At 41.0% G+C, this 16461-nt stretch overlaps 1 protein-coding gene across 1 annotated transcript in view; it reads right to left on the bottom strand.

Annotated features, from left to right (window-relative positions):
* Positions 1 to 4254, bottom strand: part of LOC102431144 (cadherin-related family member 3) — a 79579-nt gene extending 75325 nt beyond the window's left edge. Inside the window, exons 1-2 of the mRNA XM_014456126.1 lie at positions 4230 to 4254; positions 2082 to 2314 (exon numbers count right to left, since the gene is read on the bottom strand). Of these exons, the coding sequence (XP_014311612.1) occupies positions 2082 to 2314; positions 4230 to 4254 (258 nt within the window). The remainder of the gene's footprint in view (positions 1 to 2081; positions 2315 to 4229) is intronic.
* Positions 4255 to 16461: the final 12207 nt, after the last annotated feature.

The raw sequence follows: 16461 nt of genomic DNA, 5'->3' as shown, positions 1-16461 counted from the left end.
GAAACCTGCTTTTTAATAAGACCCCAGGTCATTCCTGTGCACATGAAAGTTTGAGAAGCATGCTCCACATCACTGCTGAGGTCAAACACAGAAAGCAGAGTAATGTTTGTATCTCCCAACAATTTTCTAAAGAGTTTTCCTTCTTAGCATCCTTATTTTTGGAGGGAAAAACTCAAGTGCACCAACAGCGATGGTAATAAACCCTAGTGTCTGCTGCCACCTTGTGGTGAGGGGTTTCAACCCAGCCAGAATGTGCTCTTTTCCATTAAATAAATGGGGAAATGTTGGGAGGGAAGGGTGGACCAGGTACTCAACTTTTTTAGCCAAGTGCTTTGAGAGAACACGACAAATGTCCAAGATATAATAAAATAGTCCTTGGAGGTGCTGTGAGGTGTGCTGTGAGAAGGCCAGGTAACAACCTGCCTTTTCATGTGTGTCCCTGGGACTGAGTATGGGCAACTCTAGTTGAGAGATTTAACAAAAGCTGGATCGTTCGTATTGCTCCTATAGCTCCTTTCCTCTTTGGAATTCAGCATGCACAGCTGACTGTGATAATCATCACCAACCCAAATGCCTGTGGTTAGAATCAGTGGTTCTCAACCTTGGCTGCACATTAGAATCACCCAGGAATCTTTTTGAAATCCTGATTTCTGGGCCTCATCCTTCGGTTGTGGTTCGATTACTCATCAGGACACATTCCTAGGTTTCAGGTTTGTTCCCCAGTTGGAGCGTGTGCCGGAGGCAACTTATTGATGTTTCTCTCTCATATCGAAGTTTCTCTCTCTCCCTTCCTCTCTAAAAATCAATAAAAACATATTCTTGGTGAGGATTTTTTTTAAAAGTTCCTTTTCTGTCTTTAGCCAAAAATGCAAATCCTTTTTATAAGAACAGAATCCCTTGAAATTGCTTTTTTATCTGCTTTCCTCTCTTCTCATTTGTAATAAGTGAATGATAATTGCAAGTGGTATCATCCTATACTAGCTGGGGAGTTCATAAATGTCTACAAGGAAAACTGCCGCAGACACCTAAGCATGGAGATCACGCTCGGAGGTGCTTTCCTGAGACAACCAAGCTACAGAGTCCTGTCCACATGACTGTACTTCGGTCCCTGTGGCAGTCAATCTAACTGCTGCTGCGAATGGACCTGATGTTTTCCTCACACTGACCCATCAGGAAACCTAATCACCACATGAGCAGCCAGCCAGGGGGCTCTGGACAGTAAGAGGAAAGGCACAGTGAGTCATCAGGCCAGCTGGGGAGCTTAAAATTCTTCCATCCTGCCCTGGCTGGTTTGGCTCAATGGATAGAGCGTTGGCCTGTGGACTGAAGGCTCCCAGGTTTGATTCCAGCCAAAGGCACATGCCAGGTTGCGGGCTCAATCCCCAGTAGGGGGCGTGAAGGAGGCAGCCTATCAATGATTCTCTCTCATCATTGATGTTTCTATCTCTCTCTCCCTCTCCCTTCCTCTCTGAAATCAATATAAAATATATTTTTTTTAAAAAATTCTTCCATCCTATTTCTGTTTCTTGTCCCATGACAAAACCTTCTAGTCATTAATAACACATACCACATCATCAACACAGCAGCACCCAGTCTTGATATCTTTTAAGAATCCTTTGATGTTTCTAAAATAGTTTAGAAGCCCACACACACTCTCCCCCACTGTGATGCCACAAGCATGCCCCTTGGTTAACTACCTTCCTTGTAAACATTACCTCCCAATGAGAGGCAGCCTGGGTTTGCATCCAGTTCTACAAACCCTGAGTAACTGCAAGTAATTTTCCTAAACTCTGTGCCTGAGGTTTCTCATCTGTAGAGTGGAAATGATGATAATACTGCCTTCCATGAAGACTGAATGCAAAGATGAACTACATCGACATATAAAATGTGTCAAGAACAAGAGCTCACACATGATCAATGTTAGATGTGTATCTGCAATTCCTACAAACTTTTTAATCTCATGAGAATTACTGTTATTATTTGAGCATTTTTCACTTTTGTTGTTTGACCATTTCAGTTTAAATACATTAGAACTTAATGGGTCATCTATATTATATCAAAACCTGAGGCTCTCTACTCACCATGGTCATCGCTGTGCGAGGATGAAGTCTGTCGCAGTCCACACCTTCCACCGTGAGGTTATACTGCTTCACAGTCTCGTAGTCTGGCTGTGTGGTGAGCTCAATCATTCCAGAGAGAGGGTGAATCCAGAATCTTTGTAGAACTTGGATGTCTCCACTAGCTATTTTGTACGTAACACAGTTCGGTAGGTAGTCTTCATCAATGGCAGTCACTCTTCCAACTTTGTAGAAAGCTGCCAATAACAGTTATGAAGGTGCATTCTTGTCATGCAGATATACAAGTTTAAAAAGCTGGACAAGTCTTTGCCTTCCAGATAGTATCATAGTTTCTCAAAGGGCCAATCTGAAAGCCTTTGGACAAAGAAATGTGCTTGGAAAGCCCAACTCTACATGATGGAAGTGGCATAAGTCAAATAATATGAGTTAACAAGAATTTCATAATATCAATAATTACTTACATGTATTGCATGCTTATTTCCTACCAGACATTATGCTAAGACTAGAGGCCTGGTGCACAAATTCATGCATGGGTGGGGTCCCTCAGGGTGGCTTGTGGGGATCGGGCGGAAACCCACAGTCCAATGCCGCCTGCCGCTCATCCCGGCCCCACTGAGACTGCCAGGAGCTCATGCCCTGTCAGTCACAATCAGGAGAGGCTCACGCTGCTGCAGAGTCACTCGCCAGCCGTGAGTCCTGCCTCTGGCGCCTATCCCGATGGGATGGGGGGTGGGGGTATTGGCCCTCGGGGCGGGTGATGGGACTCCCTTGCCAGCCCAGGATCCAGATCTGTCCTGCTGATGTTCGCGCAGGTTGTCGGGAGCCACCTGGCAGCTGCTTTTATATCATTTCTTCCTTGTGGAGCATCTAGGGAGGGGAAATGGCCGCAGTGCCCAGACTGACTTCCTGGAGGCCAGGCAGCGCTGTTGGGATTGGGCTGGCAGCATAGGTCCGCCGGTGCCTGGCCTTCTCCAGAGATGGGACCTGCAGGACTACTGAGGGAGTGAGTGGCTGCTGCCTGGCTGATGGGCTGCCAGGGCAGGTTGGTCAGCTGAGTGGCCCACCCGCTGTGGGAGCGCACTGACCACCAGGGGGCAGCTCCTGCATTGAGCATCTGGTGGTTAGTGCACATCAAAGCAATCAGTCAATCGTTCAGTCACTTAAGCTTTTATACATAGATTAGCATCAGATAATGGTTCACAGTACAGACTCTGGAACCAGAGTGCCTAGGTTCAAAATCTCAGCTCTGACACTAGATGCAATTCATTGAAAAATTCTATAAGCTCTCTCTGGGCCTCATAACTTTTTTATCTGAAAACAAGGAATAATAACAGTGGCGATCATCTAGAGTTCTTGTGAGGATCAAATAAGTTAACATATATAAAGTGTTTAGAATAGTGCCTGGTATATTGTAAATGCTATATCAGAATTATTTACACACAGTATCTCATTGAATCTTCTCAACAGCCTTATGATATATGGACTATTACTGTCTCCATTTTACAGACAAGGAAAATCAGTCCAGTGGTCTTAAGTAATTTGCCCAAGGTCACACATCTAGGAATGTTAGAGTCCGGATTCAAGTCGGTATCTGCTGCCCTGGCCAGTGTGGCTCAGCAGTAGAGTGTTAGCCTGAGCACCAAAGGATCACAGTTTCCATTCCTGGTCAAGGACATGTACTTTGGTTGCAGGTTGATCCCTCTCCAGTCCCTCTCTTCCACTCTCTCTAAAAATCAATGTAGCCCCAGACAATTTGGCTCATTGGATAGAGCGTCAGCCTGCAGACTGAAGGGTCCCTGGTATGATTCCAGTCAAGAGCACATGCCCAGGTTGCAGGCTGGATCCCCAGTAGGGGGCGTGCAGGAGGCAGCCAATCAATGATTCTCTCTCTCATCATTGATGTCTATATCTCTCTCTCCCTCTCCCTTCCTCTCTGAAATCAATAGAAATATATTAAAAGAAAAATATTTTAAATGACATAAAATAAAAATTAATGTAAAATATAATCTCTGGCAAGGATTAACAACAGCCCACATTTTAACACTCACTTTGTTGTGATTTCAGTGTGTAGTTCCCCACATAATCTTTTAGAAAAAAGATCGTATAGTATACTGATTGAATTAATAGACCCATAGTCTTTATCCTTCCTACCATCATGCTCTTTGTCTTCCCACATGATGTGTTTTGGCCAATGTGATATTAGCAAACCTGACGAGTAGAGGCCTGAGAAGCACTCATGTGCTTAGGCTTGGCTTGCTCCTGCCCCTCTGCCTCTGCCTGAGAACATTCTCAGACGAGCCTATTGGAGGAGAGAGGAACCAAGTCATCAGTTACCCCAGCTGAAGCCAGGCTAGATGAGCAAGAAGCCAGCCAATTTCCATAATTTTGAACAATCAGGCCAAAACTAGAGAGACAGTTCAGCCGATTCTCAGACTCATGGGCTAAATAAATGTTCCTTTTTGTATGACTCTAATTGGGGTGGGGATGGGGGGGAGCATTACACAGCATACTTATAGTAATAGATAACAGATATAACAGACTTGCCCCTCAGTCATTTTCTGACTGGCTTATAAGCTCCAGGGCGGATACCAGACCTCCTCCATGTAGTGAATACCACCACACATGACTAGTCTCAGCAACATGTGCATAGGACATTGTAGTTGCTGATCACCAAGACCAGAGAATTACTATGAAGGAACTATTTAGTGGGACACCACCACCTGCAACCTCACGGGATTTCTTTCACAGTTTGCATCTTTCTTTGACTAAGGTTCATCAGTCTCTGGTAATGTTATTAAGCTGGCCATGAACACAACTCAGAATACTAGGCACAGAGAAAACACACTTCTGGAAAGAAATAATATTTCATTATGGCGAACCCAGAGTATAAAGAGTCCAACCTAGAAAAAAGTGTTAGAACTGATCAACGACCACTTAAAATAGATTAAGTGTAAAATTGCCATTTCTATCCTATAGTTCTAGTCAAAGTTGGCATCATTTTTGCATTTAACACCTGGTTAAGCATAATGGAAAGCCTATCCTTCTGTATATATAAAATTAATCCTCGAATAAAATAAAAAGCCATCTTGAGCATCTTTAGCTAAAGTTTGAAATAGAGTAATTATGAAATTCTGCAACTCGGCCAGACATCCTATCAAAAACCATTGGAAATGAAATATGTTTTCCTTGTGACCTGCCACCCACTGTGATTTAATTTTCATGTATTTTCTTCTAAATCGTTTCTGTTAAAAGAATTTTTTTGCCTATGCCCACCTCCCTCCAGAAGCTATTTGTCAAGGAGATATTTTGTTGCTCATCACATACCATTAGATTTTATTTTAAGTTAGAATTATAGATTCCCATAATTTTGTTAGGATAACAAGAAACCTTGTGGTGCTCAAGGCACTCTGACACCCTATGCTAACCAACAGCATGAAAAACACTCCACGTTAATGGATTGTCTAATGTCCTCCTGGTCTACAGTCTAAAGGTTGGATAGTCTGAGGAGAGTTTGTTTTCAGAGTAGTTTTAACTTTCTAACTTCCTCATTTAAAATGAACCATCACTGAGTTGTGAAGAAGATTTAGTCTCCTCTGATAGGTATCGCCTCTGAACACCAGCCCTCCCTTAATTTCATTCATCTTTTGTCCTCTGGTAGGGAAGATCAAGGAATGTTTTGTGTGTTCTTTTAATGGCAAGGAAAAAATTATGGCACATTGTAGGCACTAAAATGTTAGTGGTTATTATTATTATTATTATTATTATTATTATTGGCAATACTATTGTGGCTTTTGTCAGTATGTACCATATACTTTACATGCATATAATTATCAGTTAATCTTCATCTCAACTATGACATTGTTATTGTAATCTCTATTTCCCAGATGAGAACTTAAAGGCACATGGAGGTTATATGACCTGCCTAAAGTTATTTGACTAACAGTGGCAGAGATAGAATTTGAATCCCGTTCTATTTGATTCCAACTCTCATGGTTTTTCGGCCACTTCATGCTGCTCCCTATGAAGACATAGAAGCCCTCTCTCTGTTACAGCAGGAATTAACCAGCCTTTTGGAGAATAGGACACACACACACAACAAGATCCCCTTATCTCTTGGTATGAATTCTCTGAACTTGTTTTCAAACTACTGGTAATCCCAAACATCAAAATTCATACAAGAAAAGCAGCCAGGAATACAAAACAGAGAACTGGACCAGGAACTTGGAAGTCTGTACTACCCATCATCTCTGCCATTCACCAGTTGTGTGGCCCAATTCTCTGTCCAGCCCCCACAGTAATATTCATATAAAAGGGTTGAATTTTTGCAGTCCTTCCAAATTGACAGTGCTGTAATTGAAAATTCTAAATCCTTCCCATAAGCCATCAAGAAGCTGTTAAATTATGCTCAAGAAAAGCCAGCCATGTTCAATACATTTAGAGTCCTACCTTGAAAACATAAAATTATATTTCAGGACAACTTCAAAATTACAACTAAACTACAAACCAACGGTCATTCAGAACTGCCTGAAATATAGCTGAATGGAAGTCTTACAACTAGGGATTTAATGAAGAAGCCACCAAGTTTTACCAAACATTCAAAGAAGAACTAACTCCTATCCTCCTCAAACTATTCCAAATCATTCAAGAGGAGGGAAGACTTCCCTTTTATGAGGCTGAATTACCTGAATTCCAAAACCAGATAAAGATACTACAAAGAAAGAAATTAAAAGCCATAACCTGATGAACATAGATTCTAAAAATCTCAACAAAATATTACCAAATCAGATCCAGCAATACATGAAAAAGACCATAGAACATGACCAAGTAGGATTTATTATGGGTATGCAAGGCTTGCACAATATTCACAAAGCAATAAACATGATGTATCACATAAACAAAATGAATAATAAAATCCACATGATCATATTAATAGACACAGAAAAGGCATTTGACAAAATCCAGCACCCATTCATGATAAAGACTCTCAGCAAAGAGGGAATAGAGGGATCACACCTCAACATAATAAAGGCCATATATATGACAAACCTACAACCAACAACATACTTAATGGGCAAAAACTAAAACCATGTTCCCTAAGAACAGGGATGTCCTCTTTCACCACTCTTATTCAACATTGTAGTGGAAGTCCTAGCCACAGAGATGAGACAAGAAGAAAACATAAAGGGCATCCAAATTGGAAAAGAGGAAGTAAAACTCTCATCATTAGCAAGTGACAGGATATTGTACATACAAAATGCTAAAGACTCCACCAAAAAAAACTGCTATGTTTAATGAATGAATTCAGCAACCTAGCAGGATACAAAATTAACATCCCGAAATCAATGGCATTGTTATACAGCAATAATAAACTCCCTAAAAGAAAAACAAAAAACAATCCCATTTACCATTGCAACAAAAAACCTAAGATACCTAAGAATAAACTTAACCAAGGAGGTAAAAACCTGTACTCAGAAAACTATAGGACATTGAAAAAGAATGAGAGGGAGATACAAACAAGTGGAAGCGTATATCATGTTCATGGGTTGGTAGAATTAACATCATTAAAATGTCCATACTTCCCAAAGCAATCTATAGACTCAAGGCAATCCCTATTAAAATAACAATGGCATATTTCACAGACCTCGAACAATTGTTCCAAAAATTTATATGGAACCAAGAAAGACCCCAAATAGCCGTAGCAATTTTGAGAAACAACGTTGGAGGGATCACAATACCAGATATCAAACTACATTACAATGCCATTGTAATCAAAATAGCCTAGTACCGGCACGAGAACAGTGCCAATGGAACAGAGCCAAGACCCCAGAAATGGACCCACACCATTATGATCAACTAATATTTGACAGTAGAGGCAAAAGTATACAATGGAGTAAAGACAGTCTCTTCAATAAATGGTGTTGGGATAATTGGGCAGGTACATGCAAGAAAATGAAACTAGACCATCAACTTATACCACACATAAGAATAAACTCAAAATGGATAAAAGCCTTAAATGTAAGTTGCAAAACCATAAAAATCCTAGAAGAAAACATAGGCAGTAAAGTCGCAGACATCTCTCATAGCAATAGCAATATGTTTATGGATACATCTCCTAGGGCAAGACAAACAAAGGAAAAATAAACAAATGGGACTACATCAAAATAAAGCTGCACAGCAAAAGAAACCATCAACAACATGAAAAGGGAGCCCATAGTACGGGAGGACATATTTGCAAGTGATGCACCTGATAAGGGGTTAATTTCCAAAATATATAAAGAACTCATACAACTTAACACCAAGAAGACAAATAATCCAAATAGAAAATGGGCACGGGACCTGAATAGACAGTTCTTCAAAGGGGACATACAGATGGCCAAGAGACATATGAAAAAATGCAGCATAGAATGTATAGTCAATAATCCTATATAATAAAAGCCTAACATGCAAATCGACCAAATGGCGAAAGGACCGGTCAGGGGGCAGGTGCTCAATGCAGAAGCTGCCCCCTGGTGGTCAGTGTGCTCCCACGGGGGGAGCACTGCTCAGCCAGAAGCCGGGCTCATTGCTGGTGAGCACAGTGTTGGTGGCAGGAGCCTCTGGAGGTGGTTAGGAGCGAGGGGTCCCAGACTTTGAGAGGGTGCAGACTGGGCTGAGGGGAGCACCCCCCCTCCCCCACAGCCCAGTGCATGAATCTCGTGCATCAGGCCTCTAGTATACTAATAACTATGTATGGTGTGAGATGAATACAAGATATATTAGGATGATCATTTAGTAAGTTACATAATGTTTAATCACTGGGGTGTACACTTGAAACTAATATAATATTTTATGTCAACTGTAATTACAAAACAAAACATGATTTAAAATTTAAAAATGGCACAGGATATTATTTTTTTTTAAAAAAAGAATAAGATGAAAGTGAAACAATATCAAGCTTCATTGGTGTATCAATGATGCAAATGACTTCTTTGCTGAATTGACAATAGTTTTTGATTGCCAGAAGAATATTGCCTCAATCTTTGTGATAATAATAAAAAATAATGAATTAAGCCCTGCTACACAGTATTTGCCTATTCCCATGGTGTAAACATTCCCGCCATTGCCAATTTTTAGCTACCAACATAATAATAAACTGGGAAGAGAGGTTCAGTAGCAAACAATTACATATACAGAATTTCACCATGCAGGTCAAATAGATGTAAGTAACCTAAAGGGTGTAGATAATGGTAAAATGTAGTAACATAATTAAAAAGTGCTGAGTTTTTTGAATACTTACTAATTTTTTATGTAATTTATGTAATGAAGTTTATATAATTTAATTTTATAACCAGTAATATCAGGTTATAAAATTCCTAAAAATTTAATAATTGGCTCTTGTGAGCTGGTATGATTTGACTTCAGCACACAACTGGTTTCATTTATCCCTTCAAGTACTCAAGCTAAGCCTGGGGACCACCATCCGGAGGTGTTGAGGCAGGGATATGTTCCTCACTTGGATGACAAAAAACACAACATTATCTCTGCTGTCCCTTCAAAATCTAATGTTTATTGGTTTATGCTATATATGTATATATATCCTAATCCTAATTCATATATATCCTACTTCAATTCTAAGTCATGGCTTAGGAAGGATCTCGACTCTGGACCTGCAATCTGACCTCGGATGTCTACAAGATAAAATTGCATAGACAATGGCCACATTGTCCCCACTACCTTTACATTGGCCCTAATCCAGAGGCAGGAAAGAAGAGAAATGGAATAAAATTATTATGATGTCTATTTGTCCATTACAAAAATATCTGAGATCTGACATCAAATTGCAAGGGAGCCTTCGAGGAACCATCAGGAGATTATTGCCATTGTCTGAAGGTCTGGGACCCCTTAAAGCTCCCTGTGCTGCTTATGCTTTGTCATCTTTCCATTGGTCACCCATTTGGGATCCGGTAGGAGTTTCCTTGTGCTTCAACATCATGGAAGGGGGGATCTCTTACCTCCTGCTGTTTCTGGAACGAAGAATGAATAGTGCGCAGCCTTAAACACAGGGCTGAAATCATTGGCCGGAGCAACCTGTACAATGATCGTCACAGTTACTGTAAAATTGAACAGTGAATACATGCTTTGTTGTATTGGTGGTTTTGGTCCACAAACAAGCTAAATGTGCCCCCCAAAACCCCAAAACAGGCTTGCTGGAAGATTTTAAACTACGATGAGATTCTCTCTGGTCCCAAATAATCCCTGTTCCCACGCTCTGCATTCTCGGGGAACATAAATGAATTCTAGCCAAAGAAATTAGTCAAAGATATGCATCGTCTGCATGCCGTATCTTATTTTATACAATAGTGAATATGTATGTGTATATCATATATAGCACACATATAGCACATATAGTTGTATATTTTACAAACGGGAGTTTATTGTATTTTTCATGAGTACAATCTCTTCCATTAGAGGTTTTCTTGGGGTGCCATTCTCAACCCAGCATATGACATACTACTTTCTGCTTTTACTGTATATCCTAGGAAGTGGCATGGAAAGAGACTTGGAAAAGGCATGTTCAAGGACTGGCTTTGACATATGCTCTGTGGCCTTGAACTAGCTTAACTTCTCAGAGGCCCAGTTTCTTCATCAATAAAAAAGGAATAATATTCGTTTCAATCTCCCACTTCATAGTGTGTGAGGACAAAATGCGATCATGCCAAAAAAAGTTTTCTTACACTATAAAAAGTTAACTAAAAAGTGGTTAATGTATTTTACTCATTTCACCCAGATGTTTGTGTACAGTGCGTCATAGGAAAATATTATATTATTTATTTCAGACCAACAAGCTCAAACTAATGTATCTGAAAGTTGTTGAAAAGAAGAAATTTGATGGACAAACATAAAGCAAGCAAATTGCAAAGAAGAAGCTTTTTCTAATAAAAATAAAATAATAGCATTTACTATGCAAAGCATTAGTAGTAGTTTTGTCCCCATTTTACAGATGAAGAAACTGCGGTTCTCAGAGTTAAGTGTTTGCTAGGTCACACAGCTAGTAAGTTGTGGAGTGGGTATTGGACTTGGTTGTGTCTGCCAACATCTCCCAAAATATCTCCTCTGAAATGCTTGATATGTCAAGTGCAAAATGCTGAGTTAAACAAAGATTTAAAAGTTTCTTTATGGCAAGACTTCATGGATTTCTGATATGTCATTCTGTGTTTGGAATGTCCAGGCATGCATTGCTCTCCACAGTTATCTGACCATGAAATTTTTTGTTAGTGGATTCTCTTGTAGAAATCATGTTCTGAAGAACACTTGTACATTATATCGCCTGAAAATCTATGTCACCTGTTAAACGAGAAAATTTAATCTGGGGTCTATAGGACCTCACTTAAGAGAATCTGTGGCATTCTTTATATTAGTTGTATTTTTCTAGGAACAGGGCCTACAGTTTTCATCAGCATCTGATATGTATCCTTGACACCAAGAACGGTTAGGAAGCGCTGTTCCACAGACACAGGTGATTTATGTGAAAGCCTCGATGTTTCCTTCAATAAATCCCAGTCAGGTGCCATAAGAGCAGGTGTCGTTTCCAGCTTTGCTGTACTATGATTTTTGTTGCATACATAAAGACTCGAAATTGTGCTAATTACCTGGCCTATAAAAATAGACTGCACCACGTGTGCAGTGTTCAAAGCACCCTTTATGAGCAGTTGCTGTGAATAAGTTGGTGTGTGAGGATGTGGATTTATTACTGTGAGATTTTTTTCTCTCCGTATTGGAGAAAGGCTCAAATCTGGTGAGAACAGATTCTTTAATGGATTAGTTAGGCCAACAGGATGAGTAGCTGCAAGGAAAAATCATTCTCCCTAAAAGATCAGCCGGGATTTGCAACAGGCTTTTGCATGAAACAGTAAGACTCCCCCAATGGGAAGCAGAGAAAACACAAGAGGAACACTTCTGGGCATACTGTCATGATGTGTCCCCATCCTCTACACATTCCTTCTCAACATAGTTGGGTCACTTAAGTCTACAAATCACATTTAAAACTTAAATTTAAACTTAAACTCTTACATCTGTGAGTCAGGTGGGATCTAAAGAATTTGAGATCTGTTGCTTAAAGTTCAGCATTCTTTAGTTGCAAATCTGTCCGACACATACCACCCTTCCACCCTCCTCTGTCCATGCAAAGCCCTTTCCCACTGCTTCCAGATGTAAGCTCAGAGTCCTTCTTAACTCAATGATCCAGGCAAACACCACCAATGGATCGGAATTGGCAGAGGTTAAACCCAAACGTCACTCCTAGGTTCTCCCTTACCAGGCATTGACATTTTACTGCTAAGCCCGTGTCTGCAACTGCACAACCATCTTCTTGAATGTTTTGATGCCAATTTCCTACTAGATTACTTATTACCATAAGTTCCAGATACATAACAGACACTTGGCATGAATAATAGATGTATCCAGAAACTTTTGTGAGTCCCTATTTTCACAAATACTTCTACAGCAACAAATTCACTCTTGAAGTGTGGTACCATGTAGTTGAATATGTAAATGATCCCTTGGGGCATTCAGTGTGCGTTCTCACTTGTACAACAATAAGCAGAGAGAAGCAGGTGTCCAGTGGTTGGCTAAGCTTCCTCATAGCTAAGCACCCTGCTCTGATCCACAGCACACAATCATATCTGTGCCTCAGGGTGTTTTACAACTACCAAAACGTGACTGTTAAATCCACACGTGTCAAAGGACTATGACCGTGCAGTCTGAGTAGATTTAATCTCAGTGCACCAACAGCCCATTCTAGCTCAGGTTGACCCAAAATGGTGCAGCACCTTTCTTTAACCAACACAAGGCAGTCACGGTTAACAGAGCACGATTAATATTTCCCATAACCAGAGTTAGTCCCCAATATTCTTTTTTTTTTTTGCCCCTAAGAATAGCAGCAGCCTCTGTCTTTCCTTTGATCTATTGACCTGCCTTTAATTTTCCTACACAGATTTCTTCCTATGGTGGTGGTGCCTCTGGCTCTCGCAATCTTGGGAGAGAAAAGATGTTTGAACTCATTCAATAGCTGATGAAGCCCTCCTAGCTCTATACACCAGCTGCATTCACATTCCTAGGTTCTCCTTGAACCACCAAACACACACGTGCCTTTGGAGACCACCCCTCAAAATCCCATCAATACAAGCTCCTACAGCAAGCATCTTTACACCAATTACCCAGTCACATGATGTGGACAAAAGGGGCCACATGCTGACCTGACAAGCTCAGGGGAGGCCTGCATGGCAGTCTTGCAAACTCAGAGACCTAAAGTAACCACAAAGGATGGTCTGAAATTAAACTTTAACTAAAAGCAGTTATAGTGGGCAGTTACGTCCTAGGCCAGTATCTTCACTGACAAGGTCAACCTTTACCTTCACTGAGCCTATCTCTCTTTTTGCATCCATAATAACATACATATTGAAATGTCTGGGTAACTTGTAACTTCCCTTTTTCTGGAGTCCCTGGAGCACAACCAAATGTGCTGGGCGCTAGGACAGATGTCACAAATTACTTCATTATCATGTTAATTGTTCCTGCACCCACCTAAGTACCTTTTATCCAATCTCAGGAGTTTCCCCTTGCTTTCTCCCATCTCTCTAATCTATCACCAATGAATTTCATATAACCTACCTATGTCCCTTCCTTTGATTGCAATGTATAAATACAGATGTAACCCGCCATTTCTCCGGAGCATTATCTCAATTCTTTGAGGCTCTGCTTCCCGGCATATGCTGGCAGTTTGGCTCAAATAAACACAAAAATTCTTTACAAGGTTTCAAAGGTTTTTTTTACCTTAACAATACCAATAATAATTCAGGGCTATTCTTCAGAGGAGGGGCTGGGAATATTTTATTGTTTAAATGATCGAAGTCAGTGTCTATGGCAGGGGGAATTTACACCCCTCTATAATATAAACCACCCTAAATGCCTGCTGCTGACAAAGGCAAATCAAATTTCTCCCAGGGTCCTAAAAGAACCGTCCAAAGGTGAGAGTGTTTCTCTGGTAGGAATCCAGAAAAGTGGAGAGAAGGAATCTAGCTACTCTCAACATGAGGATGGAAGCCTGTCTGAAGGGGCAAGGTCAGGTTCAGTCCATAAGAAAAGTAACTATGTTCATAGTGGGCAGATACTGTGAACTGGGTTTATTGTTGTTGTTTGTTTGTTTGTTTGTTTGAGAGAATACATTCACCCAAGGAACTAGCAAGGTTAGACACTGGAAAGTGAAAAAATCGAGTCCATCCTTGCTCACACCACAGGCAGGAACCCATTCCTACGAGGGGCCTGAGAGATTTGGCAGAGGCTGTTTGAAGGATGAGGATAGAAGAGATTTCCCTTATGGCATTTCAGTTCAAGTCAGTAAAGGTCAAGTCAATACCACTCAACACTTACTAGCATGGTGATAATATTATTTAGAAAAAGCAACCATGTAGGCCCTAGCTGGTTTGGCTCGGTGGATAGAGCATCAGCCTGTGAACTGGAGGGTCCCTAGTTCTATTCCCGTCAAGAGGAAGTACCTTGGTTGTGGGCAGGTCCCCAGTAGGGGCGTACAGGAGGCAGCTAGCTGACCCATGTTTCTCTCTCATCAATGTATCTAGCTCTCTCTATATCTCTCTCCCTTTCTCTCTGTAAAACAATCAATAAAATCCATTTATATATATATATAATATATATATATATATATAAAGCAAATATATATACATATATATTTATAAATTTTTTTCTTCTTAAAAAGCATTAATGAGAATGTAGAGAAATTGGATCCCTGGTACATTGCTGGTGGGAATGTAGAAGAGTGGGGCCACTTTGGAAAATGTTTTGTTTTGTTTTGTTTTGTTTTTCCCTTTTTTGGGTATGTTTTTGTTGATTTTGTACGGACAGGAAGGGAGAGGTATGGGGGGTTGGGGGCGTCCGTAAGAGAGAAGCATGGATGGATGAGCTGCCTCCTGCACACCTCCTAGTGGGGGTGTGCCCGCAACCAAGGTGCATGCCCTTGACCGGAATCGCACCTGGGACCCTTCCGTCCGCAGGCCGACGCTCTGTCCACTGAGCCAAACCAGCGAGGGCTGGAAAATGTTTTGGCGGTAACTCAACGTGTGAAATCATAGTTCCCATATGACCCAAAAGTTCCACTTCTAGGTACATACCCAAGAGAAATGGAAACATGCTCACCCAAAATGTGCATTAGCATAGTATTCCATCGTGTAGATGTACCACAGTTTTCTAATCCATTCATCTGCTGATGGGCACTTAGGCTGTTTCCAGATCTTAGCTATGGTGAATTGTGCTGCTATGAACATAGGGGTGCATATATCCTTTCTGATTGGTGTTTCTGTTTTCTTGGGATATATTCCTAGAAGTGGGATCACGGGGTCAAATGGGAGTTTCATTTTTAGTTTTTTGAGGAAACTCCATACTGTCTTCCATAGTGGCTGCACAGTCTGCATTCCCACCAGCAGTGCACGAGTGTTCCTTTTCTCCACATCCTCTCCAGCACTTGTTGTTTGTTGATTTGTTGATGATAGCCATTCTGACAGGTGTGTGATGGTACCTCATTGTTGTTTTGATTTGCATCTCTCAGATGATTAGTGACTTTGAGCATGTTTTCATAGGTCTCTTGGCTTTCTGAATGTCCTCTTTTGAAAAGTGTCTATTTAGGTCCTTTGCTCATTTTTTGATTGGATAATTTATCTTCCTTTTGTTAAGTTGTATGAGTTCCCTATAAATGTTGGAGATTAAACTCTTATCGCTGATAACATTGGCAAATATGTTCTCCCATGCAGTGGGCTTTCTTGTTGATTTGTGGATGGTTTCTTTCGTTGTGCAGAAGCTTTTTATTTTGATGTAGTCCCATTTGTTTATTAATAAGGGGAGCAATGAGCAGCATCAGCTTGTCCGGGGCTAACCTCTTGACCCCTTTGCTTCAAGGCCCCCTGTGCTCTGACTTCTCAGTGAGCCAGAGCAGCCCAGCCTAGGCCCTCCCGTTACTCCTTCTATGCACCTTCCTGGTTTCTCTGTCCTGTGTTTTGTTTTTAAAATATATTTTATTGATTTTTTTACAGAGAGGAAGAGCGAGGAATAGAGAGTTAGAAACATTGATGAGAGAGAAACATCAATCAGCTGCCTCCTGCACACCCCCTACTGGGAATGTGCCCGCAACCAAGGTACATGCCCTTGACTGGAATCGAACCTGGGACCTTTCAGTCTGCGGGCCGACGCTCTATCCACTGAGCCAAACCGGTTAGGTCCCTAAGTGTATTTTTGCTGTGGCCAACAGATTCCTACTTCTTCGCTGCACTTTGTGTCTTGACTGAATCTCTCCTTCAAGGGACAAGGTCTTGTGGTCTCGCCGGTAACAAAACCACTA

Source organism: Myotis lucifugus, unplaced genomic scaffold (genome assembly GCF_000147115.1).
Source record: "Myotis lucifugus unplaced genomic scaffold, Myoluc2.0 scaffold_55, whole genome shotgun sequence".
In the NCBI taxonomy this organism is placed as follows: domain Eukaryota; kingdom Metazoa; phylum Chordata; class Mammalia; order Chiroptera; family Vespertilionidae; genus Myotis; species Myotis lucifugus.
The sequence above is the reverse complement of the archived record's forward strand: the minus strand, read 5'-3'. Positions and strand labels throughout refer to the sequence as shown.